We start from the raw sequence: 27,999 nt of genomic DNA, 5'->3' as shown, positions 1-27,999 counted from the left end.
GAGGATGAGATGACACTGTGCATGGAGCCAGCGTTGGCCTCGTTGACTCCTCCCAGGCAACAAGGTGATGCCTCTGGTGGCAGTAGTCCGGGGCAACCCCCAGCAGAGCCAATCACTGAGCGGAAGTCCTCCGATGTCTCCTCCAGCCTCCTTCAGACGCGAGATGATGAGGATGAGGCGGAGGGGCAAGGTCCTGCCGCTTCCATGGCAACCAACTGAGTACCTGGATGTCAATAGACTACAAACTGACCGGAGAGTCAGCGAGGAATGAGCGTAATAATACAATATATATATATATATATTAATCTGTTACTTTTCAGGTATCAAAAACACAACTTTTTGGTTGCGAGATGAATTGGTGAGAATTAGGTTTGGAGATGGACTCAAAATGAGACAAGAGCTGATGCAACAAAGGACACCTATTTCTTTGTAGGCCTTACATCCCAAAGGAAGGAGTGAGGACAGACAAATGGAAGAGGAGCAGGAGGAGCAGGAGGAGCAGGAGGAAGGGGTGCACTTACTGACCGAGACATTTACACCAAGAAAACCCAACCACGTTGAGATGAAGAGGAGGGGAAAGGAAACATGCATGCTTTTTTTGAGGACAAGCAACATGACCCTGTCATCGCTTACACTAATAATGAAAATCTATCATAATAAAACATTATAATAAGAATAATTTTGTAATAACGCAAAAAAAAAAGAACAAATCTATGTATAAGTGTATGATACGATATAACAGTTTTCCTACGGGAGAACAACTCTGTTTACAGCTGTTACTCGACATATTAGATCAAAAATAATTTCCCCGTTGCATCGGACACATACAGGATACTTTCAAAATGGCAACCCAAACAATTTCACATGTAATTCAAAGTAGAACATGTCAGCATTTCAGTGAAATGCAGATGAGCCCTCTCAAACAAATACATTATAATGTTTGTGGCACCAAGAGGCCCGAGGCACAACCCAGGGACAGGCCTGTCCTGCTGACTGCACACACTAAACTGCACAGATAAGGATTGTACTGTAAGATAGTGTGCTTCCTACTGTCTCTCTGTATGCATGTTTCTTCAGAGCACTATGGAGTACCTGTACTATACAGCACTGTATAGACTTTGCACTGAACCATAGTTTCCCAGGTGGGAACGCAGTGGGCCTGTGGTGAGTTTCATGACGGAGAAATAAAGACAAAGCTGCATAAGCGAATCTCTTTTGCACTGATGCAATCCAACAGATCAGAGGTTGCCTTTGGACTGTCGACGTTACCCAGTTCCCACTCTGACAACCAAAACCGAGCCACTTGACAACACAAACCCTCAGCTGCTTTTTTTTTCTTCCCATAGACGTACGTAGTCGAGGATGATAACCACTATTTGAATGTACTGGAAGACACGTAGCAGTACATGAGCGTTTGTTTTTGATGTCTCCTCGCGGTCCACATGAGAGAGAGTCTTTCTTTAAAGAAACAAAGTCTACAAGTCTTTCAAATGTGTGGGAGGATGCTGTTGAAAATGGATTCACTGCTCGCTCCACCACCCCACCCCACCCCACACACACACACACACACACACACACACACACACTCTTTCTCTCTCTCTCTTACACACACACACACACACACACAAATATCTAAATTGTAACCAGCAATAGACAGACAAAACACTGGCTTCCCAACAGACCAGTGTCAGCTTTGTCGTATAGATGTAAATAGTCTGAGTATATAAAAGTCGCCTCTCAATCACAGTCACAGCTGTTCAAGTACAGTATGATTTCTTTATTTTTTTACACCTCTCAGTCCCTTTTTATTTTGGGATCGCTCTCAAAGCTTACGATTTAGGCCTGACTTTAGTTTTTCTTACCGCTACACAAAGACAAATGAAACGGAGGAATGCGTGTGTTGTAAATAGAGGGAGAGTGTTTTATCCGGCGAGTCCACGGGAGGAAATGACATCCTGTGTGCTGCTCAATCAGCAGATCAGGGAATAGAACAGAAGACTAGGATTGAAGACCTGAGCCGAGTAGATTAGTGTCTTCTTGCTCATTGTGATTACTGTGAAGCAGCTGCTACAGTGTGATAGTGATTCTAATGATGTCTGAGGAAGCACGTTGTCATTTAAAACAGACAGTGAAGACTTTCTGAGCACGACTCACTTTACAAACAACACAAAACCAGATTTAATCTTTTTTTTTCTCAGTTGGGAAGCACCCGCTCCTCTCACTTTGATTACTGTGAGAGAAACCTTTAAGACAACAACAACAACAACAACAACAAGTGGTTTATTGCTTCTTTATGTGCTGTTGGGGACAATGTTTATTTTTCTACTGACTTGTTGAAATCCTTTCCAGTATAAGTTAGAATAGTTGTCATGGTTGTAAAGCCGTCTTGTTTCGCTCTGGTTTTGAGCACTTTTCAACAAGAAAAACATACCTTGTTAAGAGATTCGAGATGGATAATTTGGCAGCTCTCAATTATTAACAAATCTATCTTCATTTTATTTCAAGAATCCCTGTTTAGTGTCTCATGAAAACTAGAGGGCTCAAAACTGGAAACAGAATGTCTTTACACAGTGGCATGTATTCATTTATTTATTGAACAATTACTTGGTGGGGAAAAATAGTATGACAGCTTGTACAGAGTCTTTAATTTCATGTAGGTACCGATCCTTCTGGGAGCAGTATCTTTACGAGTCATTTTAAAGGCGAGCGGTGGACGGACTATTGCTTTATATTTGTTGATGGTGACAATTGCAACTCGGGTTTGATTATTATTATACGTTTGTAAGGAAACATGCATGGCTTTGATGAAAAGACACTGCTTCAATTTGGGTTGTTTTATTGCTATTTTCCCCCTTTTGTTTTGTTTAACAAAATCTCAATGAATGAATAAACTAAAAACAAGAAGCCAAATATATTTCTGTGGATGTTAAGGTTTTCTGATCACATCTTTGTTCTTTTTGTATAATTCTACTGCCATCTTCCAAGAGTTACAGTAACTTCTCTGCAGACACGACGGTCAAAATCTGCTTCTTGTCCTCTGCCTTTCTCCTTCTCTCTCTTTCTATCTCTTTGTATCTGTTCTGTATATTTGTGTCCGTCTGTATGTCTGTCTGTCAGTGTACAGTAAGCTGTCTTGTTGGAAGAATCACTGCCTGAAAAAAAAGAGAAAAATAACAACTTTTCACATCAACCAAAGGGGATTTGAGGAAATCAGACATGTAACATAGATATACATTGGAAATGTGTGCAAAAAAAAGTAACCGCTGTAAAAAAAAATCCTGCAAAAAATTGGATGGCTTCTGTAAAAGTCTGTATAAAACTGGATTTATTTGTTTGAAAGGAGGCAGGGTGACTTGTGATACCAGTGTACACTCACACCTATGCATGCTTGTTGGACGGTTGTCACAGGATGCTTCTTCCACGTGGGTTCCCCCTCTCTCTCCTCTTTTGTCAACAACTCTCTGTTTCTCTTCCATTCTCCTGCACGACAGAACCTCCTACAACCCCCTTCAGCTTCTTTACCCGTCTTCTCTTCTTTTCCTCTGGTGGAGAAAGAGCAAATAAACAAACCAACAAATGGCATTTCTTGTGTGTGTCGACATCTTTTCCAGGGTGTAAATAATTAGATTATCACACGTTCACCTCTTTCTCTCTAGTGCCTTAACACATGTGAACTGTCTTCTTTTTTTTTAAACCACCTTTGGTTTGGTCAGCTTGTTGGTGCTTGTCAGACAACAGCAATCACCAAGGAAGAGGCAGCGGCGTAATCCAGCATGTCATGCTTTTCCAAACACATTTCTCTCCGGTTCTTATCAGGGGTTTTATGCCAGGAGAATATTAATGACTAGGCCTCCTCTGTGGGACTAACTGCTTCTTTGTTCAAGCTCAAATATAAATCAGAGCCTGAAACACACTGTCGACCTTCACAGCACGTGTATGTGCTCAGAAATATTCTCTTTTTAAGCCTGAATGCTGGAAGGCTGATATGGGGATTTTTTTTCAACCGAGAGGTTGGTTTGTGGCCGTCTGTTGGTGGGTCCACACTAAAATATCTCAACAACTATTGAGCAGATTATCATAAAATGTGGTGCACACATTCATGTCCCCTTCAAGATTAATTGTAATAACTTTGGTAATCTCCTGACTTTTAATTTAACGCCACCATCAGGTAAAGAATTGAAGTTATTTACGACAAAGTGGGTGTTCTGACTAAAAAGAGCCCTGCATTAAAGCCACATATGTTGGTGGGGGTGTTGCTTCATGCACAGGTGAGGTATGAAATAGTATCCAGGAAGGCTCCTTTGATTAACACATGAGTGAGTTTGAAGGCTTATCAGACGCCGGTTGCTAATCTTTTGTCTCAAGGATTGCGAGCTAATACAGCGTTCATTGACATGCATAATGAGAAGGCTGCCATTGGCGTTCTATTTGAATGCAGCTACTTGCAAAGCTCACATTCCCATCTGCCTCACCGGTACGTTGTAATTAGTGCTTATTAGCAAATATTAGCATGCTAACACGGTAAACTATCTAAGTTACACCGGTTTAACACCCATCTGACTTTAGCATTCAGCTCAAATCACGAGCTCTGTGCCAAGACGTTTTTTCTACTAATGGACATTTTTATTGTTGTAGATGACTAAAATAAGCTAGTAGACAACTTTAACATTTATTATCTTTAAAAATTACAGATTGGTAATAATGATTTGAATATTTACCATACATAACATATCTGATAAATGTAAGTTATAATTTAAAATGAACCTTGAATCAGTAAACTATAAATGCATGATCTCTTTGACCTCTAGGTCAAATTAATATATAATTTAATTACCATACAATTCATTGCTGTCAGTTAAAGTTTGATTAAAGGTACTTAATGACATTAACAGACACTGAAATATGACAGAGCTACATAAAAAATGTCGAAGATATGGATGGACATTGAACATTTGCGATATGTGCAACTGAACATGTTTGTCCGTCTGCAGTTCAAAAGACACAGGAAAGTACCTGAGATTTTGAGAGTGAAATCGTAAGAGTAGAAAAAAAAAATCCTGTACTACAAGTTTCAGGAGCTTTATGTGCACTAGCTCGTCCTGCTCTCTGAGAGTTGAATGTCTGAGGGTTTGCAGATGAGTCCTCCTCCACCCACGCCGCTCTGTCTATGGGGGAAAAGGAGTGACATGAAAGGAAAAGTCTTTTCTCCTAAACCCAGTCTATATGGGCTCATCTGACTCCTCGCTCTCCCTGTCCTCCTGCAGGGAGGATAGTGTGAGGACAGGGCTGCTTGGTGACACGGGTGAGGCAGGAGGTGAAGGTGAGGTAGGGGAGGAGGTAGAAGCCGAGGAGGTAGAAGGGGATGCCGGCTCCTGTGAATCACAGTCAGCTCCTCTTGTGGGGGCAGAGGTGCCACTGGTGCTTCTAACGCTGCTGGGGGAGGAGGGAGAAGTGTCACACCCGGAAGCTCCCCTGGAAGATGACGCCTTGCCTCTGGAATCCTCCTTGGACTCCTTCCTCACCAGCTCTCCCTCCCTACTGCTCCCCTCCCCCCACAGGTCTTTGTCCCGAGTGGGGGAGGAAGGGGTAGATGAGGGAGGTTGGTGCTTCTTGGTTTTCCTGCTGGCGTCTCTGAAGCTGGCCAGAGGGGGGCGAAGCCTCACCCCACTGCGAGTTGAGCCCTCTATAGCTTTCTGTAACTGTGAGAGAGAAAGAGGATGAAACACGCGTTGAAGTGATCGCTGAAGTGAACGTCCGGAGAGATGAGTTGAAGGTAGTTAGAATAACCGCATGAATCAGAACGTAGAACACGATGCGCTCAGTGACAGGACAACTGCCCACGACATGAGATCATCACAGTTCGCTGTCATGACGCATTACAGGATCAAACAAAGGTGACAAAAACATGCACATAAAGAAAAAATATGACTTTACCTCTTTCAGTGCCACGACACCCACCAGCTTTCCAATACTGGTGACATAGGCATGACTGAGGCCCAGCAGGGAGAACAGAGTGTGGGTCTGAGTAATGAGAGAGAGGAGGACATGATCCAGTCAGTGTTAAATGTGTTGACATGTGTTCTTCTTGCATGGCTGCAATGTTCCTTGTAAACAATTTGTGATTGTAAGTCGCTTTGGATAAAAGCGTCAGCTAAATGAAATGTAATGTAATGAATAAAAACAAATGAATATAAAAGTGAAAATTAACTTGTGTTCCAAAAGAATATGATAGATGAGCGGATTGAGACCACTGTCATGCCTGTATGCTTAATATGAAACTACAGCCAGGAGAAAGTTAGCTGAGCATAAATAAAAAGGGGATAGTGCTAGCTTAAGGTAGCACTATCCACCTATTAGCACCTCCAAGTGAGGATTCAGACCCAAAACAGCACTGAGGGCTGCATTGTTGTGTTTTTGTCTTGTGAAATAATGAAATATGATCAAGGAATCAGTTGGAGTAACAAATTAAAGGGTTGAAAGGCCCAAGCAGGGCATACGTTTTTATTCACAGACAACATTTACAAATCGTGTTTGTTTAAGTATTTCCCAAAATGTCAAACTATTTATTTAAAATATGTCGCTTTGACATATGAAACGGGAATTGTCCGTGATATGTAATTGCATTATTAGTGTCTACATTATTTTTACATGTCACTCAGCTGTTGCTGGTCACCTTGTGTAGAGAGGTCCTTTCCACCAGCTGAAACGGGGAGGGGTCAATACGTATCTGCTCCATATCGATTGGTTTATCCAGCTCTTCCTCTTCCCAGGTTTTGATCTACATCAGCCAATCACAAGGCAGAGAGATGGAATAAGAGTATACAGAGTTTCTCATTATTAATTAGGATGGTCTTGGTTGTCTCATTGTTGGCTGTGTGCATTGTGAATCAATAACGTACAGTACCTCCTCTGGGGACATGGTGTCCGTCAGCCGAGAGGGCGTGGCCTCCTGAGCAAAGAGGGACAGATTGAAGGGCAGTCGGTATGAAAAGCTACACAGATGATGATAAGATGACCCCTGGTGGTTTCATGGCATCACCCACTGCACAACGTGTCAACTCCTTCATGCATGCATCATGTCATGCCCCTCCCATCACATAAGCCATGTTGGACTGATAACCCTGGCTGAGCCGTCGCTGCCAACTCAACAGCAGAAACATAATGAGTATGTGAGGTTAATATTACCTCAGTTTCAGTCTGTCCTGACAAAGATGTGGAGGAGAAGAGTCTTTGAAGGGCCGTCCTGACAGATGGCAGCTTGCGCTTGTCTGAGGATATAGTACGGCAACGCATGTCAGACAAGAGAGGAAGCGACATTTGATGGGCGGACTGGTTTTCATGTGAAGTGGAACTGCCTTGTTACCTGAACCTGTGTGGTTGGTGGAGGGCTCCTGAGGTCTCGGGGATGGGATGGGCCCGTTACACTCTTCCTGTACTGGAGCCATCTGCAGACACAACATTGCTGGTAAATACAGCTTTAAAAAAACAAACAAATTAAGTTCATTTATGGTTTGTTGTTCCCACCTTGTCTGCGCTCTCCTCTCCGCCATCCTCGTCTACAAAGGTGAAGGACTCCCAGCTGACTTTGGAGCCCTGGTCTGGTGAGCTCGGACCTCTTTCAAAGGCTCGCCTCTCTGGTGAGAGCCACCAGTCAAATACGGCTTGAAGCTCCGACCTCTCGATGGAGCCCAGAAGAATCATGGATTCTACAGACAGAAGTGTTAAAGGAGCAGTTCAACATTGTGGGAAATACTTATTTGCTTTCTTGTTGGGGAGTATGCTGTCTGTAAGGAGCTACAGACAGCATAAATACTGGAAACGGCTCACTACGTGCGAACCGTTCAAAGACGTAAATCTAGAGGCTCGATGATGCATCGCAGACACATCCCAGATATCAAGCAAGCCAAATATCTGGACCTGCCGGGGAGCTACAGCCAATAAGAGTGCAAGACATGAGTTGAGGGTGAAACATGGGGAAGAGGTCACACTAGGACCCAAGTTGTCACCTCGAGGAAAATACATGAATAATATAGACTTGTCTAAGCTTTACTGTGTAAACGTGTGCCAATGACAACATCGACCAGCATGGTGACTATGTGCATGCTATTGTGTCACACCTCACATGTGTTTTTGTGAAGAAATGTAGTTTGGAGAACAGACATCAGGGACTCCAGTGAAAGATCTGTGTGAAATGTGTGACCCCCTGTCGCCGGTCAGTCATGTAGTGTGAAAAACAGAATTATAGACTCCTGATTAGACAACATTATGTTTGTTAAACCAGTACAAGAATGGAAATTCAAAAATGACAATATGTGGTTTTAGAATTGAGAGCAGTGATTTCCTGGAGTCCCTATAATGTGTTAATTACTGAGATTTAGTGTTGCTGATAGAGCATGGGTTGAATAAAAAAGGACATTTTCTAAAATATCAAACAATTTCTTTCCCACTAATCATCTATAGCACAAGATAGAAGCATTAGGGCCCAGTAGGATGATGTAAGTCACCTTTAGAGTCGACCAGGGGGATGGTCTTCAGAGATGTGTTCTCTAGCAGATGGTTCAGTTCCCGATAGGTGGATTGAGAAGATAGGAACTTAACTTTGCGCACCATGATGTCCTCCACGAAGATGTTATACTTGCTGGGGATGCAGAGATTCTACAATAAATACCCGTTGTCCTACAATGACAGCTGCATGGGAAAACATAAACACCCAAATTAAATTTCTGGCAGTTTTAGCTTTACCTGATGTGCCCGAGGGCCAGCTCAGGCAGGTAAGGCAGCTTCTTCACCTGGATGATGGAGTCGTAGAGAGACGGCTGCAGACCCTGGGCCACCATGTTTGCGAGGATGACGGCCACCATCATCGGCAGGATGTGCGAGATTTGACCGGTCAGCTCAAAGCAGATTACTGCGGTGGAAACCGTGTGTGTGACGGCTCCCGTCATCGCTGCCGCACCTGGTAGAGAGCCACAAACAGAGCCATTCCTCTATTATCATTCCTCCATCTGATTCCTCTGTACCTGACCACATCCACTGGGGCCTTGAATTTACTTAGAATATGGTCAAATAAGAATTTTAAAGATAGAGTTCAACAATGTTGGGAGTCGTCTTAAGGCAGAAATCAAAGCGTAAAGTAAATATATCTATCTAATACGCATCTTTATCCATCACATCTATCTATTATCCTGTGTGGAGGGTCTGGGGGACTGTACCCTGTCCCTCCACATATTTGGCAAAAGGTTTTTAAAATGTACTCATAATCCATTATCCATTCACTTGTGCAGTGAAACAGAGCAGGGTTACAACAGTGAGTCAGACATTACATTTAAAGAATTCCAATTACTTTAAATGTTTAATTTGTGGAAATTCAAATGTTTTTAGGTAAGAACACAACACATTTTGGGTGTGACACATCACATTCTAAATTAGACAATTTAGAGGCCTCGTTTTGACAACAGATGCTACAAAGTCGAGTGAAAATGGTGAAACTGTTTCTAACGTGCTGCTAAATTCACATTCTTTAACTGAAAGAAAGAAAGTCAGTAGTTCATCAAATGTTCTCAAATCTTAGTCTTCTTTAAGTCTCTTCTGTGAGTCCTATGGGACCCTGAGCATAGCACTACGGTTCGTAGACTGACCAATGACGGCGTAACCTCCTGGCAGGATACGGTAGACGATCCCATCAAACAGGATTCCATTTGGGAAAAGAGTGGCCATGATCTCCCCCACGAGGCGGCCGAAAGCAGCTCCTTGAGGAGAGGGATAAGACACGCTGGTAAAAACAAATTGAACTGAAACTCAGCAGGAGACACTCGCATTACAAAATCCTCTTACCCAATATGAACACTGGCATAAAGGCACCGGAGGGGATGGGCATCGTGGTGGAAAGTGCTGACATCCAGAACTACAACACAAAAAACGGATCAAGGATGGCTCAAGACCAGTTCCAGAGGTTTTCACACACACACACACACACACACACACACACACACACACACACACACACACACACACACACACACATATATATATATATGGTTTAAATATATATGTTTGAATGCAACACATGCAAGAGGGAACGATACCTTCATGACGCAGAAGAGGAGGAGGATGACAAAGACGCTGACATGAGGATGAAGCCATGCAGAGGAGGGACCCAGGCCGGGCGGAGCCGCAGATCCGGAGATTTTGGTCCAGGTGAAATTATCAAACAGGGAGTTGATACACTCTCTGGGCATCAGCTGCCAGGACAGACGTACAGAAAGAAACAAGACTGAACAAATGCACTGTTTAACCTCCACCAAGGCTTCATCCGGTAAAAGGCAGATGTGACAAAGTATAAATAAAGACAACACTTATTATATCCTGTTGATGTCATGGTTAAGTTGTCCGGCACGCACGTTAGGACCCTTCAGATAGCTTATCAAAAATCGGAATAGCTGTGTGAGAGTGAGATCGAGTCTGTCTCACCTCTCCAGCCATAAACTGTCCAAATCCAGGTGGAAACGTTAAGGTGGCGATGATCAATGTCACTGCACCTGGATAGATCAATCGACTGGACGCGCACGCACACACACACACACAGTCATTAACAGGAATGTATTCTTAGACAACAACCACATGGCAAAATAAGTGATCCTTGCAACAGAAATAACTCAGTACGAGTGTGTACCACCACTGATTGTATGGCTCTCCTGGTGCTGCTGCTCGCCTCTTTCTAATGGTGGAGACTAATGGGCCCTGACTGTTGAGTCTCTGAGGATAAGTGAATCTCCACATTGAGTGAATAACTGGCTGAAAAGTTGTTACGGCTTTGCTTCTGTCCTGGCCAGTGTTGTGAGACTGATGAGTTCGGAGAGAGCTGACATACATTAAGAGGAATTGAATTTGAATGCGCAAATGGTTTGACATCATGGGAACATGGCCTTGTGAGTGTGTGTGTGAGTGTGTGTGCGTGTGAGTGTGTGTGTGTGTGTGTGTGTGTATGTGTGTGTGTGGGGGGGGGGGGGATCTCACTGTCTGGTTAGGAAGCGTGTGAGCGCTGTCGGTCTCCTCATGAAGAGAACCACCTGTCTGTTAAGATAGACGAAGAACGCCCCCAGGAAACCACACGAGATCCTGAAACATGGAGGGGGCATTATAGCATTTACAAGTGGAGACACACAATATCATTGCGCGCACAATTTTCTATTCACCCTATTATTGCAAATGCAGGCAGCTCCTGCAGGTCGAAAGGGAAATCCATCCGGAAATTAGTTTTGAAGAGGGCTGTGATTGTGACTGAGAGAAAAAGAAATGTAACAAAGAATGAAATATAAACATCAAACGAACATGTGATCAGTGCTCAGTATCTCGAGTTTCATTTGTCATAAAATCAAAGCCAGGACATAAAGATATCATGGACTATAGCGTGCAGGAAAAGGAAAAAATAGTTTTAGGAATAATATTAAATTCATAATGTCAAAACAGAGGATGTTTTTTCAGGACTTTAAACCTGCATAACGTATACAGTGTGGGGGCAGCGGATAAAAGCTTTAAACACAACATTGACATTTCATCACCATTAAATTTGACACGTTGAACTTATTAGCAAACAGTTTCTTATTTCCACATCCGACAGACTCAGAGAAACATCATCATCCCATAGGAGTCATGTTTGTGTCCACCTGATGAATGAGAGTCGTGTGTCTGTCTGCAGGCAGCAGAGTGAGTCTATCAGAGTTTTGTGAAATCATTTAGAAAATGAATATTTAATAGATAAACTAATATTTGGAAAATATTATTTTAAACTGTAAGGAGATCAAATTTGACAACTGACCTCAGCTTGAAAGTTGTTTGGGAAGATGAATATTAGATGATTGTCCGGTTGAGTGAGAGATATTTGTTTGAATTTAATAAGACAGAAAATAGTCTTATAATCTGTAATAAGTTGACATAATTAAGTATATAAAAAGGCAGAGATTAGGGTGCAGGGATTTAGATGCAAGTTGTGAGTATTTAACTCTTTGGTGCTGCTTATTGAGAATAAACCGAAGGTGATGACTTGAAACATTCTGGTTTAAAGAAGCAAATATTACTTAGCTGTCAAATTCAGCTACTTTCCATAAAATGCCAGTTCAGCAGTGTGTGTATGTAACGTGTGTGTGTCTGTGTGTGTGTGTGTGTGTGTGTGTGTGTGTGTGTGTGTGTGTGTGTTCTCACCAGCATCCTTGTTCCAAACAGAGAGCACCCTGAATATGAAGGCGCTGAATGTGGCGGCAAAATATCCCCGCCAGTAATTCCTCACCGCAAAGTAGGTAGACGTGACCTCAATACTGAACAACACCCCTGGTGGGGGTGAGGAGAGAGAGAGAGAGAGAGGGGAGGACGGACAGAGGGAGAGGAGGGATTCAAAGGGGAGAAGGAAAAGAGAGAAACCGGGAAGGGAAAGAAAGAGAGAGAAAGAGAGAGAGAGAGAGATGAGTTAAATAAGCAAAATTAGTCCAAAAACACTCGAGGCTGAGGGTGTAATTATACACAACAGGAGAACCACAGGGAGTGAATACACACTGTAACAGAACCAAACACACACACACACATCCACATCAGTCTCTCTCTCTCTCACACACACACACACACACACACACGTTTGGCATTATTGATTTAAAACATTACTTAAAAGTAGAACGTTGTAAAAAATGTCCTTTTTCGCCAAACCCGTTATAATTGTCCTATTATAGAAATAAAATACATCTGTTAGGAATGAATATAAGCCGCTCAGCCAATTGTTGGTTATTGTTCTGTAAGTCATTGTTTTGTGGTTTAAAACAAACAAGATTTTCAGGGGAAGTTACATTTCTCTTTTACAGAGTTAGGTGGATAAATAGGCTGGGCCAATATACTCACAAGAAATTGAACAGAAATACCAAATAAATGTTTAAGTAAGTATATATACATAAGTATCGTCATTAGAGTTTTGAACTCCAGGCAAACAATTTAAAAATGTCTTGGCTCCATAATAATCCTGTCTAACAATGAAACAAATAATATTTGTTTAAAGTTTTTCTACAGTATGTTTCTGTAAATAAATGATTATAAGCTGATGTATCATTATGACGTCTATTTGTCCTTGCGTCAAAAATCTTAACAAAGAATAAGTAAACAAGTTTTGATACTGGCTTGTTTTCAACACCCTGTGCCACTGACTCATTTCAATTGATTCTCAGTGCAGTCTCCAGTAAGGAGATGTTTGATGCAGGTTGTACAGTACCTCCAAGTGGAGTGCCGAAGCAGCATCCCACCCCCACGGCACAGCCAACAGTCAGAATATCTGTGTAACCATAAGGGTTCTACTGACACGGAAAACAGAGAGGGGGAAAACAAGGAGGGAAACAAAGAGTTGAGAGACAATGAGCGATGAAAGGCGTGAGATGATGAAGGGGAACGAGAGCGTGGACAGAAAGACAAGGGAGTGGGATAGAGAGAATGAAAGGTCAAGGTGGAGAGGACAGGAGAGGGAACAATGAGAGGGGGGTGGGGGGGGGGGGGGGTGGGGGGGGGGACAGAAAAGAGGCAAAATGGAATAAAGTGAATAAATATTGAATAGTGTGATTTCAAAAAAGAAATTTCGAAAGACAAGGAAAAAAAAAAAAGGCACATCCAGAGAATATGAAGCAGAAATGCACACGGCAGGCAGAGAAATCAAGACTTAGAGGGAGCAATTAAGCAATCAGGAAACAAACGGGTCACATCGTCCTTAAAAACAAATTCCTGCAACTGATTGCAGACCGAAAATGAATGGAAGGAGACGTTAAATATTTTCCTTTAATTATTTAGACGTTCTGTGTACCTTTCTAAAGTCACAATTTGAGTAAGAGAGTATCTTTAATGATCCCTGTGAAATTATTTTTGCTGAATATATATTTATACTTTATTATTTACCACAACGGGGTTGGGATGCAGAAAAGCTCACTGCAGAAATAAATGTATAATTCAAGTCTCTGGCAAACTTTCAATTGAATTAACTTTTAATTCATGGACTCTGGACTGAGGTCAGTGTTAAGGGAATAGTTTGACATTTTAGGCATCACTCATCTAACTACTATGAGGTCAACAAATAAGTGGATTTTCCCAAAATCTTCCTTTAGAGTAGACATCAGCTACATATTGACAGGTAAATCCGCAAGTTTGAATATTCATCCAGTTTTATTCATCACCAAATAATATAGAGCACTGCTCTGAGGTCAGATGTAACTTCCACGTTTGTGGTCCCAATGTTATTTCAGGAGGGGCACTTGCCTCCTACGGGGGCCGCGAAACACGTGGCCACTCCCACGGCACTCGCACACACCAACAGGTCCTGGTTATGGGTGCCATTCTGGGGTTAAGGGTCACAGACGAGCAGTGATGAATGAGAAAGCAGGGGGGACGAGGAGATAGACAGAGATATGGGAGGTCACTGTTAATACACATGCCAGACATTTCCATCACACTATTAATACAGTGAGACGCAAACACAGACGAGGTGCGAGCAACAACATAGACACAAGAGAAACGGGGAGGGGAGGGTGAGCTGGGTGGGAGAGAGACAGATGGGGGAGGACAACAGTCACAGGGTTCCCACTTTCTCGTCATTATCATATTTAAGTGCCTTTCAATGAACTTCATGGACTGAAAATTGGTAAAAGTGAACACTGTAGAGGCCTTGTTTATATATATATATATATATATATATATATATATATATATACATTAAAAATAAGGTAGAGTCTTTTGATAGTGATGTGCAAATTGTTTGAAACAACTCAACTCTTTTTACTGACTTAAGAGTCACGAGTCCCTCCTGCCTGTTGCTATGTGAGAGAAGCAATCACAGTGTGTGCTGGTCTAATTTGTTACTGCTGGAGTAACTTTAGTCACGAGGGGACTGAGGCGGTGACTCAAGTGACGGCTTGAAAACTCAGTAAAAAGAGTATAGCCTACCATCTTTGCTCTGTGAGGCTGTACAGAGGCACATTGGTGCTTTTGAACTAAACGCTAACGTCCGCATGCTCATAGCATAACAATCACAGTTGTTGAGATGTGTTAACCGACTAACAGACTGCAACCCTTGAGCCCGGTCACTGGCTCAAAACAAAACAATCGTAACAATTAAGAATTTAAGGGCCAGTGGGAACCCTGTAATTACACCAAAGACATCAACAAAGCAAGTTATGATGCAAAAAGCTACATTCCCCACCTTCATTAACTGTGGTCAGTGAGTTTTGGTCAGGTACTCGGCTTACCTCATAGACTCCAGAGAAGATGGACATGAATCGACTCAGCACTGCGGCACAGATACTGGCGATGTGGACGAATGGACCCTGAGGGTGACACGTCGTGACACAGATGAGTGACACGTAATGTTACATACACAGACACCGACTATTGTCTGTAAAGCATGGAGTCTAAACTGGGACATGTGGTATCAGAACAGATAAATCCCGGTATAATTGCTGGATCTGACAGTTACTCTGCTACTGCAATGGGGAAAATTAATGTGCTCCTGTGCTGAGAAATAATTTGCTTCAATCCCGTGAGAGGAGGGAGAGAAAGAAAAAAAACATGACAGAAGATGATTTATTATACTCCAAGCTTGGAGAAAGAGCAGATAGAGTGATGCAGAAAGAAAAACAGAGATGAAGGGGGTTGATGATAGTGATGCTGGCTCAATGAATAATGATAAACACAGAGAAAATCAGATATAAAAAGGGGGGTTGTTTACCTCTTTGCCTACTGGCATCCCACTGCCTAAGCAAGCAGTCAGCCCGACGACTTTAGCTACGAAGGCTTTGAGGGTCAGATACTCCTTCAGCACTACACCTCTCAGGATGGTTTTCAGCTCAGGAATGCCAGAACCTGTAAAAACCACAGAGAAAGATGGAGACGTAGTCTAAAGACGGGGGGGGAGCAGTAAATAAAGAGAGACTGCCACGATCTTCCAACAGGAAAACAGACAAAAGGAGGTGAAGAGAGGAAATAAACAGGTGCTGGGAGAGGATAAGAGAGGCTGACAGGTGATGGAGGGCTTACCGATGGCCTGTGGGGAAACCAGGTGACAAAAGAGCGAGGCGAACATAACAAGGATCATGGGATAGGTAACCCAGGCCAGGTACTGAAGGGGCACATTGCCCTTTAGCTCCCTGTGCATCCACTTATAAGCTGAAAGACAGAAGTAGAAAACACATGAGTACAAATGGAATAATTACAGACAAAGTCTGTGTTATCAAACTGCAGATTGACAGGAATCATCTCTCCGGCTTTGGCCTGTGCACCTTGTAGGCTCTTGGCGCTGGCGTAGTCCATACTCCAGCTGACCAGAGCCATCGTCAGTCCCAGAAGAACCAGAAATATCCAGTCCTCCCCCAGCTTGGTCACTATGTACCGCCGCACACGAGCAAAACAATCTGGGACAGAGAGCGCAAATGAATGATTCACCTCAAATCCATTTATCTTGATTCAATGACTGACCATTAGTTATCGTAGCACTGGGAATCATTCAGTGTGATCATGGCTACAGTGACGATGCAATAACATTCATAACATGTAACGTCAACATTTAGTGATCTCAAGGGTTTTGTGCTTTTTTGACATTGTGTGCATTTTCTGTAAAATAAATTCTTAAAAAGTAAAACACAAGACATTGAGATCAGTGGTGGAGGAAAAGTCCAGATCAGTAAAAGTAACAATACATTATGAGAAAAATAAATAAATAATACTTCAATTAAAAGTTACCAAATGTGAATTATATTATCAAATATTTTATGATTTGATTATCATATGTCATGCATGAATGTATAAGCATCATTTTACTGTTGGAGTTGGTAAAGTTGGAGCTTATTTGAACCATTTTTGGTAAGTGGATGATAACTGAAAATTGACTTAAGTTAAATAAAGTGGAAGGGAAAATGCAAATGACTTCCCATTGAAATGTCATTGTACTACTGAAGTAAAGTACAAAGCCTTAAATATGTACTTAAGTACAGTAATTGAGTAAATGCACTCATGTCCACTGCTTTTGTTTCTACTCTCTCTACAATCAAAATGCATGCTGGGGATTTGATAAGCAGACTTCAGTGTGTTTTAGACACATTCAAAACGTATAACTTTTAGACTGAAAAATAAAGGGATACACTTTCAGCATTAAGTATTTTTTGAGAGGTAATTGAATCCTTCAGGATGCAAAACAGCTTCATGTTGGGGAATGAAATATATTTGAACATCCAAATAACACGTTTTAGAGAATTTGTTTTTTAAAGTATGAGTGGTTATGTCAAAAAATCCTGACTACCTGCTTGATGATCTGGGTGGCAGCCTAATTAAACTGTAAAAGTGCATCCTATTTTATGAGCTCAAATAGAATCCTTATGTGCAAAGTAACCAGGAAGCCGAGTGATAAATACTGCTCCCTCTAGAATATAGTGTAATAAAAGATCAAAGTTTCACAAAGAAGAAAAACTGAAGTGAGCTGCCAGTAACTCAAAAAATATATATAATAATATTTTATTTTAATATGTTTCCTGGTTATTACATAAGGTGTAGCCATGGAAACGATTACCACAGTTTGCCTCTTTACAGAAAACGTTGTTGTAAAGCGTGTTTGAACAGAATAACTCATTCCTGATGGTCACCTTGGCATTTTGAGTAGGGACGAGGCTTCTTGGTGGAGGAGATGTGGCTGTGGTACGACTCCAGGGACACAGGATGATGAGGATGATGATGCCGTCGCCCGTGCCCTGTTCGGCCGGTGGGGTTCTCCCCCGCCTGTCTCCTACATTGTCTCTCTGTCAGCAGACGGGCAGCCTCCCGCCTGGCAGAGTTTCCTAGCTGCTCCCTGTACTCACCGTACAGCTGAAACCCGGGAGACACTGACAATCACGACATGATGCACAAAGCAGCAACAAATCACGAGAAGGAAAACGAAATGCAAGATATCAGAGAGGAGGGGGAGATGGGAACGAAGACTCAGGAGAAGGAGAAATACCCCTGAAAACTGAGACTTGGGAGGAGGATAAAACTAGATCCAGTGTGAAGAGTCTTGAGATAACGAGAAAGAGATGGGGAATGTGCGGCGTGTGTGTAAGGGATACACACCAACCCGAATACCCTGACTGACGGAAATAGACAAAACGGGCATAGAGATCGGAAAAACCCCTCCCTGAGAGGAGCCAGAGGAAGAGCCCCTGGAAGAGAGGACATTCCACATCTTACCCTATGCTTTACACCTACAACCACACACACAAACACACACAAACACAAACACACACACGGTCAGAAAACAGGACACCTTGTAAATCGCAGAAGCTGTAAAACGCTGCAGATCCAGGTGCAGCTAAGGTGTGCAGCTGAAACCTATAGACCACATGCATCCCACCACACAGCCCAGCGAGAAGCTAAATCATAAGGAGGGCCGTCTGCCACACATCACGTCTCATGTTCACACAGGAAAGGAGAGCTGGCACACCCAGCCAGGAGGCCCAGGACCAGAGGACCAAAACGAAAGCTTAGCTGGCTGCTCATAATCCAGCAATAATGAAATAAAAGGTGCAACACAAAATCTACAATCTCATCTGAATTGAAAATATTCACACAAGAGCGTGACAAGTTAGTGCACACTTTCTTTTGTTGAGATGTTGTCCCCAAAACCTGCTTTACACAAGCAGACCACAATAAGACACGAGTCACGACATATAGTAGTTCATAATAAATACACCACAAAGCAGGTGGCCAGCTGTTAAAGGCTCTTGAACATATTTGAAGTCCCTAAATTGTCAAAGTTATTCCTCACTACAAACCACAAAGTGTTATTCTGAACAATAAGGCTCCGCCTACAGCTTGTGGCCGCAGCTAACAGTAGACAAAGCAATGAAAACAACTATTTGCAATTTTATATATTTTGTATTATGCAAAGACTTATATAACTTATATAATAATGTGGTTTGCTACTAAGAGCAACAGACAATGGCGTGGGAAAGTTCAGATCACAGCAGCATGTGAAGTCAGTTAAGGATCTTTTTGTGGATAGAAAAGTCATTACTTGCACAAAGTAAACTTTATAGCAATATAACACAACATTAAATATACTGTTAATATTCACAAAACATACATATATTCCGCTCTAATGTGAGCAAAGAACCCATTAACGCTACAGCTTTAAAAAGAGAAGTCAATTAACGCATGTAAACAGATCCAGTGAAGGAGCTCGTGGTTAAAGGAAAATGACAGAAGAACACTGGACTGTGTCGTTAACTCAGTAAGAGAAGAACACAAATCCCCGGCCACCATCTGACCAGATGGAGCCTTTGGTCTTCAGGTCTTTACCTGTTCCTCATCAGTTGTCTTTAGCATGATGCAGCTCTGCTCCTGTTGTCTGCTGTCCTACACTGCAGGCTACCTCTGCACCACCAGTCGGACCATTAACACCAAAGCACTAATCCATCAACATCAAACAGGCGCCGGCACCAGGCTCCTCCAAAACCAGGACAGGAGCAACAGGAACCTGTGCACCGCTCCCATTTGTTACTTAAGCCTTTCACTTCCCATCGCAAACACAGACTACCATAAGGTTATAGTTATACATTATCATTCTTGTTTCAACTAACTATATTCTCTAATAAACTGCTGAAGAGCAGCATTTCATTTTGTTTTTGCGTTGATTAATAAACTGATCGTAGACTTCAATCAAATCAGTTTTCTTGTATATGTCTGGCAAGAGTACAGCATTGTTTATAACATTTAGTTTGAACCTCTTGTCTTTATTTGATTTTATAATCAATCAACTGTCAGTAGAATAAAAATACTAAATTACAAAACATAATCACAAAATGCTTACCATTTGTATCATTAGTCATTTATGCACTGCATTAATTGAGTATATATATATATATATATATATATATATATATATATACACACACACACAAACACACATACACACAAATTAACTGTGTACTGATTTGCTGAAAATTAACAGCCAGCACTTGTAATAATTAATGAATCATTTAAGTCATATTAGAACATATGCCAAAGATTTACTAACTCCAGTTTCTAAAATGTGAGGATTCATTGTTTTCTTTTGAACTTCTGGTTATTTGAAGAGTGTCAACATGGATCTCGGCAGTTCTTGCAACAATCAAAATAAGCTGCGGCCCCGATGTTTTGCCACCGAATTGCCGAAAAGGAAATAAATCTGAACGAGGGAGACAGAAAACAGACAGATGGCCGACAGCGTGAGAGAGACATTGAAAGCGGTGATTGATTCACGTCCGGGGGACTTTTCTTTTCTCCATCGCTCAACCTCGTGTTTACATTTATGTCACCATGCAACCTTGTTCATCCAGTGACATCAGTAAGCAACATTTCCCACCACCGTTGCATATCTTGGAGCATCGTTGCTGCCGCTGTTTGACTCTCTGTTGTGGAATGACCTTCCCACTCGAGAGGCTCGATCACACTCTCCCTACTCCTCTTCCTCCTCGAGTCAAACCAATTTACTCCCAGAGAGATTCCCACTTACTCCCCCCGGAGTTCTTATTACTTTCCTGCACCTTTTAGTCTCCATGGACACATGGGTGTGTTACTGTACTGCCCTGACACCCCTCACTAATAGTTTGTTGTGCTCTACTGTAAGAGCTCAAGCTTTAATGGTGTTCTTACTGCAGTCTCTCGGGAGGAAGAGAATGGAGAAATGTAAACCGTTCCTCCGTTGGCTTTGTTAGGAACACAAAGCCCGTCTTAGATTACGCTCGTGGAGCCGTCAAGAGCTTCGAATTCATTTATGGATCTGCCCTTCATGAGCTGGCTTTAACAAGGTAATGCTACCGTAAAACACAAGTTCTTCAAGAGGATCTACAAGTGCAAACAAAAACACAGTGAGAGAGAGAGAGAGAGAAAGAGAGAGAAAAAGAAAGAGCTCCAGTTAGTGAGAGCTGCTAATAGATGCCGAGGTTGAAGGGCAGTGTGACATTGAGAGTTAATTAAAAAAAGAATCCCACATTCCTGCGTCCCTCACGAGAGTCAGTATTGCATATTGATAAATATCTGTGTGTGTTGGTGCAGGTTCGTAAGCATGCTAAGTTTGTATTTGTGTGTGTGTGTGTGTGTGTGGTGAGGCCTTACAACAATATAGCCCTGTTCCACAGCACAAGGTTAATGATAAAATCTGACCTGCTCACTGACAGATCAGGAGATTACACCCCCGTCTCTCTCTCTCTCTCTCTCACACGCACACGCACACGCGTCTCCATATGCATACACTAATTAACCAGCACAATAACATTTGCACGGCTCATCCAAACACTGCTCAAGCTGTCATGTTCTAATTGCAGCATGTTGACGAGGCAAAGAGAGAAAAATTAACCAAACTGCAAAATGTATGAGCCCACAGTTCATATTTCCACCAAGTAATCCAGGGAAAAGCTGGTTTATAAGTAATCTCACAACAGGAAATGTAAAATGGAAAGTCAATAAAACAAATAAGAGACAGTACAAAAGTGTCTTTCCTCAATCTCTGACCCAATTTATAAATGCATCTGTCTTTGCAAAAGACTTCCCAAACTTTAGGATAATAAAAACACGTCAATATTCAAGATAATACACCTTACCAGAAATTGATCAATATTCAGAACTGTTTCAAAAGTATTGATTCGCTCCCTCATCTTTTCAGCCGCTCCTCCTGCAGGTTGCTCCTCACTCTCTTGTGCGTCCTTAATATACTGCAATACCCTCTCTGGATATCTTTGTCTTACATTTCCCGTCTTTGAGACTGTACCTGGTACAGTATGGAGGCCAGTGACTGACAGGTATGGCCGATGCAGCGCACACACATTCAGAGAGTGGAGAAAGCAGCAGAGGTTAAAACAAACACTTGAGGCTTGACAATACATTTTCAGCAGCTTTTAATTTAGAGGGGTATATTCTCAGTCAGCAGATTCCTTTAGCTGGATCATACATGATACTAGGCAAGAAGGACACAAGCGTAAGCTATGAAAATAATACCTGGTGACGGAGTGGAGCCCTTAACATTATTAACATTGTGTGGGGTAGGCTGGATGATAATGCTGCACTGTACTAGAAGTACCTTCAACGTAGACACCGGGCTTTACTAAAGGGGACAAACATGTTGGCAGTGATCGCTCCAATTTGGATATTGGTTCAAGTTGTGGCAACAATATATACTGAGGATGCATGATGGGATACACTCCTCATACATACTTTACAGTTGAACAATACATTTAACTGTGAAAGACAATATATTATAATCATTAAACTTACTTAAAACAGTGCATAAAAAGACAATTTATAAGCCTTGAACTATGAAAAACAAGGTCCAAAATATATATAAAAATGCTGCTTATAAAACAGTTCTAGGCCAATAGAGACAGATATTGATTTACTTTGGATAATCTGGTTTCAGCTTGTATAATCGGCTCTATTCTTAACCTTTATTAAGTCAACTTCTCCGACTGTGGGGACCTAAAATGGGTCACCGTTGTGACCCAGTAGTTCTCACGTGGTTTCTGGGTCTTTGGGGACCAGACTGCTGCCGCTTTTCGGTCTCACCAGGAAGCTGTTTACATCTTTCTCGCGAACAATATTATTCAATATTATATTATATTCACAGAGTTTAGTTGACTGTCTTGTTTTGTTTAATTCAGCTTGTAAAGCAAATGATTACTTTAACTTCGGCAACTAACATTGACCCGGAACGTGAAGGGCTGCTGTCAGCTTGAAAACCAGTTACATTTCAACACTTTGAAGGTGAATTGAGTGCATGTCTGACTCTGTTTTGCTGTCTTCTACCTGATGCATGATGGGATAAACTCTTCATACGTATTAATGGCCTGAGCAGTTTTTTTGCAGCTCGGAAGTGGAACAGACCTGAGAATTGTTCCAAACCGGACTTCAATTAATCCAGTTATAAAACTGTTCTCCTTCTTACAGCCTTCCTATAACATTAAGGGAGCTCTGTTCCATTCCAGTGTCCCAGTAAACAATATGCACCACGCCAGGGCCTTGACACAGAGCAAAGTGGAATGCAGCCATCCATATTGTTATTAATTACACTTGCGCTTTCCCTGCTGTGACGTGACAAACAGTCCGCTGTAAAAAGGTCTGTTACACATCAGCACCGTAAACCCCAATATATCAAATCCATATAATCAGTTTTTCATTTTTACATTATTCTTATTTGGCTCCAACATTATATTTTCTTTTTTTTTATCTGTGTTTCAATACAACATACAAACAAGTTTAAACCAACCTTATTTAAATACTTAAAGCTCTGTTCAATCTCAATTCTGTTTTTTAAAATAATTTGCAGTTTCAATTTGTTGGACAGAAACAGATTTAAGAGCCAGAAAAACACATTAAGGCCATTTTAGAGACACCACAACTAACTAATTGCACTTCTCTTTTCTCAAAAGTTCTTAAAGGCAAATACAAATTTAGTCAATTGTAAATGTTTGTCCTAATATCATTTTAGCCTTGAGGTGCTTTCAGGGAATGAAACCTTGGTTTATATTCAGAATATTGTTTTGTTTGTTTTTCCAATTGCACAAATCTGTAAGGTACAAAAACACATTAGAAATCAGATGCTTCTTTCTTCTCCGACTCACCTACTGAGCTCTCGTGTGCAGCCTTTCACTCTTCCCCCTCCCCACCCCTTGTCCCCAATCCATCCAGCCCCCACCCCGGAGGTGAAACCTTACTCGTGGATAAATTTAGCAGCAGTGTGACCCAATGTTCACCGACACACCTCTCCCTCTCTCCCGCTGTGTGCCTCCCTCAGCCCATCTGTACCAGGGGGCCTGTCGTTCAGACGGATGGCGACCTTTAACCTTTACGCAACGACGACGACACCTTATTGACACCGTTTCACCGCGTTAACTAGCCGGTTCATCTTTTAACTCCTGATGTGACTCGTCTACAAGTAGTCGGATTATTACATTCGAGCCCCCGCTGTAATTAAAAAGACACATCAAGTGACCACGATATCGTATGAAATGTAATGGCTTAATCGTCTCCATCCCAGTCATTCCAGTCTGTGAGACATTTGGCTGGTGAACATTATCCCTTTTAGTAGCCTGTAACATTTGAGACTTATGAGATCTATTTCACTGCTGTTGACACTCACAGATTGAGACCCATCACCTCGCACAACCTCATTTTTAGCCACATCCTTTATTCATTTATCCTAAACACACAACCAGAACACACACACACACACACACACGCACACACACTGTTCTCACCACTCCGGATGAAGTGTGTCTGTCACAAGTCAAAAGAGGGTGCTTCCTCTTTGTTCAGGTCAAGGGTCGACAACAGCTCTGGGACTTGGAAGTAATTAATACAACTTAAAAAAAACAAAGCAAGAGATACTTTGATGCTTTGCCGGTCAAAAGACGTCTTGGTTAAAGCCGGTCTAACATCTTGTTACGTATTTTTCTATAACGCTTTATTTTACGAGTTCGTAATTTGCAGACTTTAAAGAAATTATTTGAAATCACTTTTCTATGCAAATAGATATTTTGGGCGAACAATGTCAACACCAGGTTGATTGCAAATGAGAAGCTGTTGCACCTCTGTACCAGGTGCAAGGTTAGATAACACAACACTTTGATTTAATAAAGGTAAATTAGAGGCAGCATTAAATTGGTGGTGTAACCGTCTTTTAGTGCACAGCAGGTCCGACAAAAAACTATCCAACACAGATAGAGAATGAAGATTTGGGCTGTTCAGGATTACAACAAGTCAACTAATCCACCATTTACATTCTCTTTGAGCGTGTATAGCTTAACGCTATCCTAACATTATTTTAACCATCATCAACTTGGGTTTGTCACAGAGCTTATTTTCTGCAATAATCCAAAATCATAATGGAGCTTTTTGTTGAGAGAATCCGTGAGGTGCTAACCTCTGGGGTTGGCCTTCAAAAACACATCACGCCCGCAGTGGAGCTCCTATTTTCTCTATAATTAGTAAGAAATTAAATGGCTTTTTCCTGGAGACTATCTTGAAAATTATAAGGGTATTATAGGCCTGTGTTTCTTTTCTAATCCCAACTTCATAATTTTTTTTACTTTATGTATTTATACAGACACATGTAATTGTGCAATCAATATGACATTAAAAGCTAAAACCTTAAAGGGCTTCCCTTCATTTTCAAGCAGGTCGTTTTGAGCTGAAACAGTTACAATACAATTATATGTACATACAAATCTAGAAACACCTTCAACATAACCCAGTTTTAAACTCCACACAAAACAGACGTCTAATGTAACCTCACCGCACCAGTCTGTGAAGACTTAGCCGGCTAAACCCACAATCTGAACATATACTCAGCCATATCCTGCTGCTTATGAATAAATAAATCATATTAACATGATCTATTACCAGCTCGACACAAACTACTCGAATCCTTCAAGGCTTTAATTTCCCCTCTTTTTCTCAAACGCACACACACACACACACACACACACACACACGCACACACACCATCATAGCTTTCACACCTGAGAGATGTGACTTCTCAGTGAGACATTAAGCCTGTAGAAAGTGTAATTAATTGATATTTCTTATTTATATCCGACCCGATGGCCCTTGAGGGGCGTTACAAGAGAATCAGACGTTTGCTTTGGGCGACCGTCCATCGTCTCATAGAAGAGGAGCGACACTTTGTCCGGCTGCTCCAACACATGAACACACACTTTAACATCAGATGCTCATTCATCTGTCGTTCCCTCGACTTATATTTCACACTCAACTCTGCAGAAAAGAGCTTTAGAAACAACAACACAATGCTTCAAATCAATTGCACAAGTCGTTTATATCCACAGACCAGACGACCAGGTCGACATGATGCTCTTGGGAGGAATGGCCATCATTCTGGGCGAGCCTTTAGGCCGATGAACCATGAGGATATAGTGACATGAGTTCATCTGAACACGTACATCTAACCTGTCTGCTCAGGTTTCCTCTATATAGGTATTTATATCCACCAACACATGAAAACTGCAATGACTTTGTAAGGCTACAGCTTGAGGAGGCAAACAGATAGAAGATAGACGGAGTCACAAAAAAGAAAGGATAGAATGTCAAAAAGGAAATAAAATGCAGCGTGAAATCAAAATGAATATTAAAATCCATTCCGTTGATCGCCTTCACTCAGTGTTTCGTAGCGTGGGAAGTAAACGCCAGCAGAGACTGTGAATGTGTTTGAGGGCTGCACGAATAAAGTAGACATTAATTTGCATAACTCTTGTTCAAGAAATAAAGACAACGTAAGAGGAGGAAACGGTTGAGAAGTATTGATTCAAGAGAAGTCTATGCAACGTAGAAAAGAAGCACAAAAGGACAAAACAGAGCGCTGCCGGTGGACAAGAAAGGATTCAGCATGCAGACGGAAAACAAAAGACCAAAAGTTAGTTGTTAAAGAAAAGTATTGAAAAGGTCGGCGTGAAATAATCAGAGTGTGAGTGGGGAACAGCAAAGGATGGCTGGAAAAGACAAAGTGACAGGTGATGGACAGATGAGGGAGAAGCAGGTGGAGGGGGATGAAATGAGGGGAAAGCAAAATGCATTGCAAAAGACAGAAGACGGGTAAAATATTATTTGGTAAAGACCTACCAGGGTCTGTTGGTATCTCAGAGCCTTTCTTTGCGACGCATCTGCAGCCATTGACACGCTGTCACTGATCCAAAAATAACCTCGCTGGACACCCCAGCATTTCCAATGGCTTGGGCAACACCATACATACGTTACACGTACACAAACACACGCACACACTTTCTCTCTCTCTCTCATATATATATATATATATATATATATATATATATATATTTATTTATAGATGTACACACTTTACACCAGTTCAAATAAACACACACACTTCTTCTAAAGTTCCTCACTCTCCTATGAACTCATTCTCAAACATACTCGCTACATAGGAAAAGTCAGGAGAAAAAGCAGATGACGTCCTTCCCGAACGCGCATTCTTCTCCTCGCCAGATGATCCAGAGGCTGCAAGGCGTCCAGCTCCACTGCGGATCTGACCGGCACGCGGAGAGTAATCACAGCAAAGCCATCTGATGAGGCAGTGAAGGACGCAGCGCTTTCCTTTATTAGAACTGCAGACACCCAATAAACACACACACAACTTGTTGCCCTTAGCAGCAACCTCTCTGCCAGCTGACCATTAGGTGGGTGCATGTGTGCTTGGATGGACTGTTCTTGTTTAGACAGGAGTGGTGGGGGTTGGAAGGGCACCCCCCCATAGGGCTGCCCCTGCAACGTGAGCAGGAAAGAGCACACGACACCCCCATGACAGCTCACACCTAATCAGCCAATGATGCAAGACAATCCCCCGAACACTCACATGCTATAGCAGTCCTCCTTAGGAGAAAAATAAAATCACCCTGAATGTGCCCTCTCACTGTAAAATACCCCCTAAATGCTTGTAGGAGCCTCTGGGGAGCTCGGTAAAGTGATCTCAATGTTGCTTAACCTCTCCAGCAGGTTCAGATATCTAGAGGAGCCAATAGGGAGGGAAGCGCATATGTGCGGCACACAGTTCAGTAAAAGCTGAAAGAGTTAGACCACCACTGCTGCGCATCCCAGGGAGACGACATCGAACTCAGACAAGATAATCTTAACCCCTCAGGCTCATGAGACAGGCGGCCATTATGACAACCACAAAGACACACACAGACACACAGACACACACACACACAGACACACAGACACAGATCACCCTAAACCCCGCCCCGCTTTGTGCTCTACACGCCAGCGTATGACAGCCTAATCTCACAGCTACACCGGAGGCCAGCAAGAAATGTGTTACTCTGACCGCCGGCGCGCACGTGTGTGTGTGCGTGTGTGTGCGTGTGTCAAGGGAGAATGACTGTGGACAGCTGGCTGGGCCTCTATCTGATACACTCGGAACATCATCACTGGGTGGCGGGCAGTAGGAGAGATACATAC

The 27,999-nt window shown here is 42.1% G+C and overlaps 2 protein-coding genes across 13 annotated transcripts in view; one reads left to right on the top strand and one right to left on the bottom strand.

The window, feature by feature from the left end:
- fam131bb (family with sequence similarity 131 member Bb) overlaps nt 1-3,574 on the top strand; it is a 29,936-nt gene extending 26,362 nt beyond the window's left edge. For all 12 annotated transcript variants that reach the window (XM_034553821.1, XM_034553813.1, XM_034553816.1 and 9 more), the window contains one exon: nt 1-3,574. In XM_034553821.1, the coding sequence (XP_034409712.1) occupies nt 1-219 (219 nt within the window). In that variant the 3' untranslated portion in view covers nt 220-3,574.
- A 1,223-nt stretch (nt 3,575-4,797) lies between these two features.
- clcn1b (chloride channel, voltage-sensitive 1b) lies at nt 4,798-26,697 on the bottom strand. The gene is made up of 23 exons (XM_034553752.1): nt 26,647-26,697; nt 17,649-17,868; nt 16,293-16,424; nt 16,051-16,179; nt 15,743-15,876; nt 15,264-15,341; nt 13,250-13,328; nt 12,202-12,327; nt 11,196-11,280; nt 11,017-11,118; nt 10,471-10,555; nt 10,086-10,241; nt 9,835-9,904; nt 9,639-9,749; nt 8,743-8,956; nt 8,505-8,638; nt 7,525-7,706; nt 7,364-7,445; nt 7,186-7,268; nt 6,905-6,949; nt 6,674-6,778; nt 5,935-6,021; nt 4,798-5,699 (listed from the first exon to the last, which is right to left on the bottom strand). Exons 1-23 carry the CDS (start codon nt 26,695-26,697, stop codon nt 5,220-5,222), a joined length of 2,970 nt encoding a protein of 989 aa, XP_034409643.1. The 3' UTR covers nt 4,798-5,219.
- Nucleotides 26,698-27,999: the final 1,302 nt, after the last annotated feature.

Source organism: Cyclopterus lumpus, chromosome 16, assembly GCF_009769545.1.
Source record: "Cyclopterus lumpus isolate fCycLum1 chromosome 16, fCycLum1.pri, whole genome shotgun sequence".
Lineage (NCBI taxonomy): Eukaryota > Metazoa > Chordata > Actinopteri > Perciformes > Cyclopteridae > Cyclopterus > Cyclopterus lumpus.
Note: the sequence above shows the minus strand (reverse complement) of the source record. Positions and strands in the feature narration are given on the sequence as shown.

Coding starts and splice junctions, on each gene's coding strand:
- clcn1b (XM_034553752.1), bottom strand. CDS start 26,697: ATGGCTGCAGATGCGTCGCAAAGAAAGGCTCTGAGATACCAACAGACC. Junction 15,877..16,050: donor GGTTTCCCCACAGGCCATCG/GTAAGCCCTCCA, acceptor TGGTTTTTACAG/GTTCTGGCATTCCTGAGCTG. Junction 9,750..9,834: donor TATGCCAGTGTTCATATTGG/GTAAGAGGATTT, acceptor CCTCTCCTCAAG/GAGCTGCTTTCGGCCGCCTC.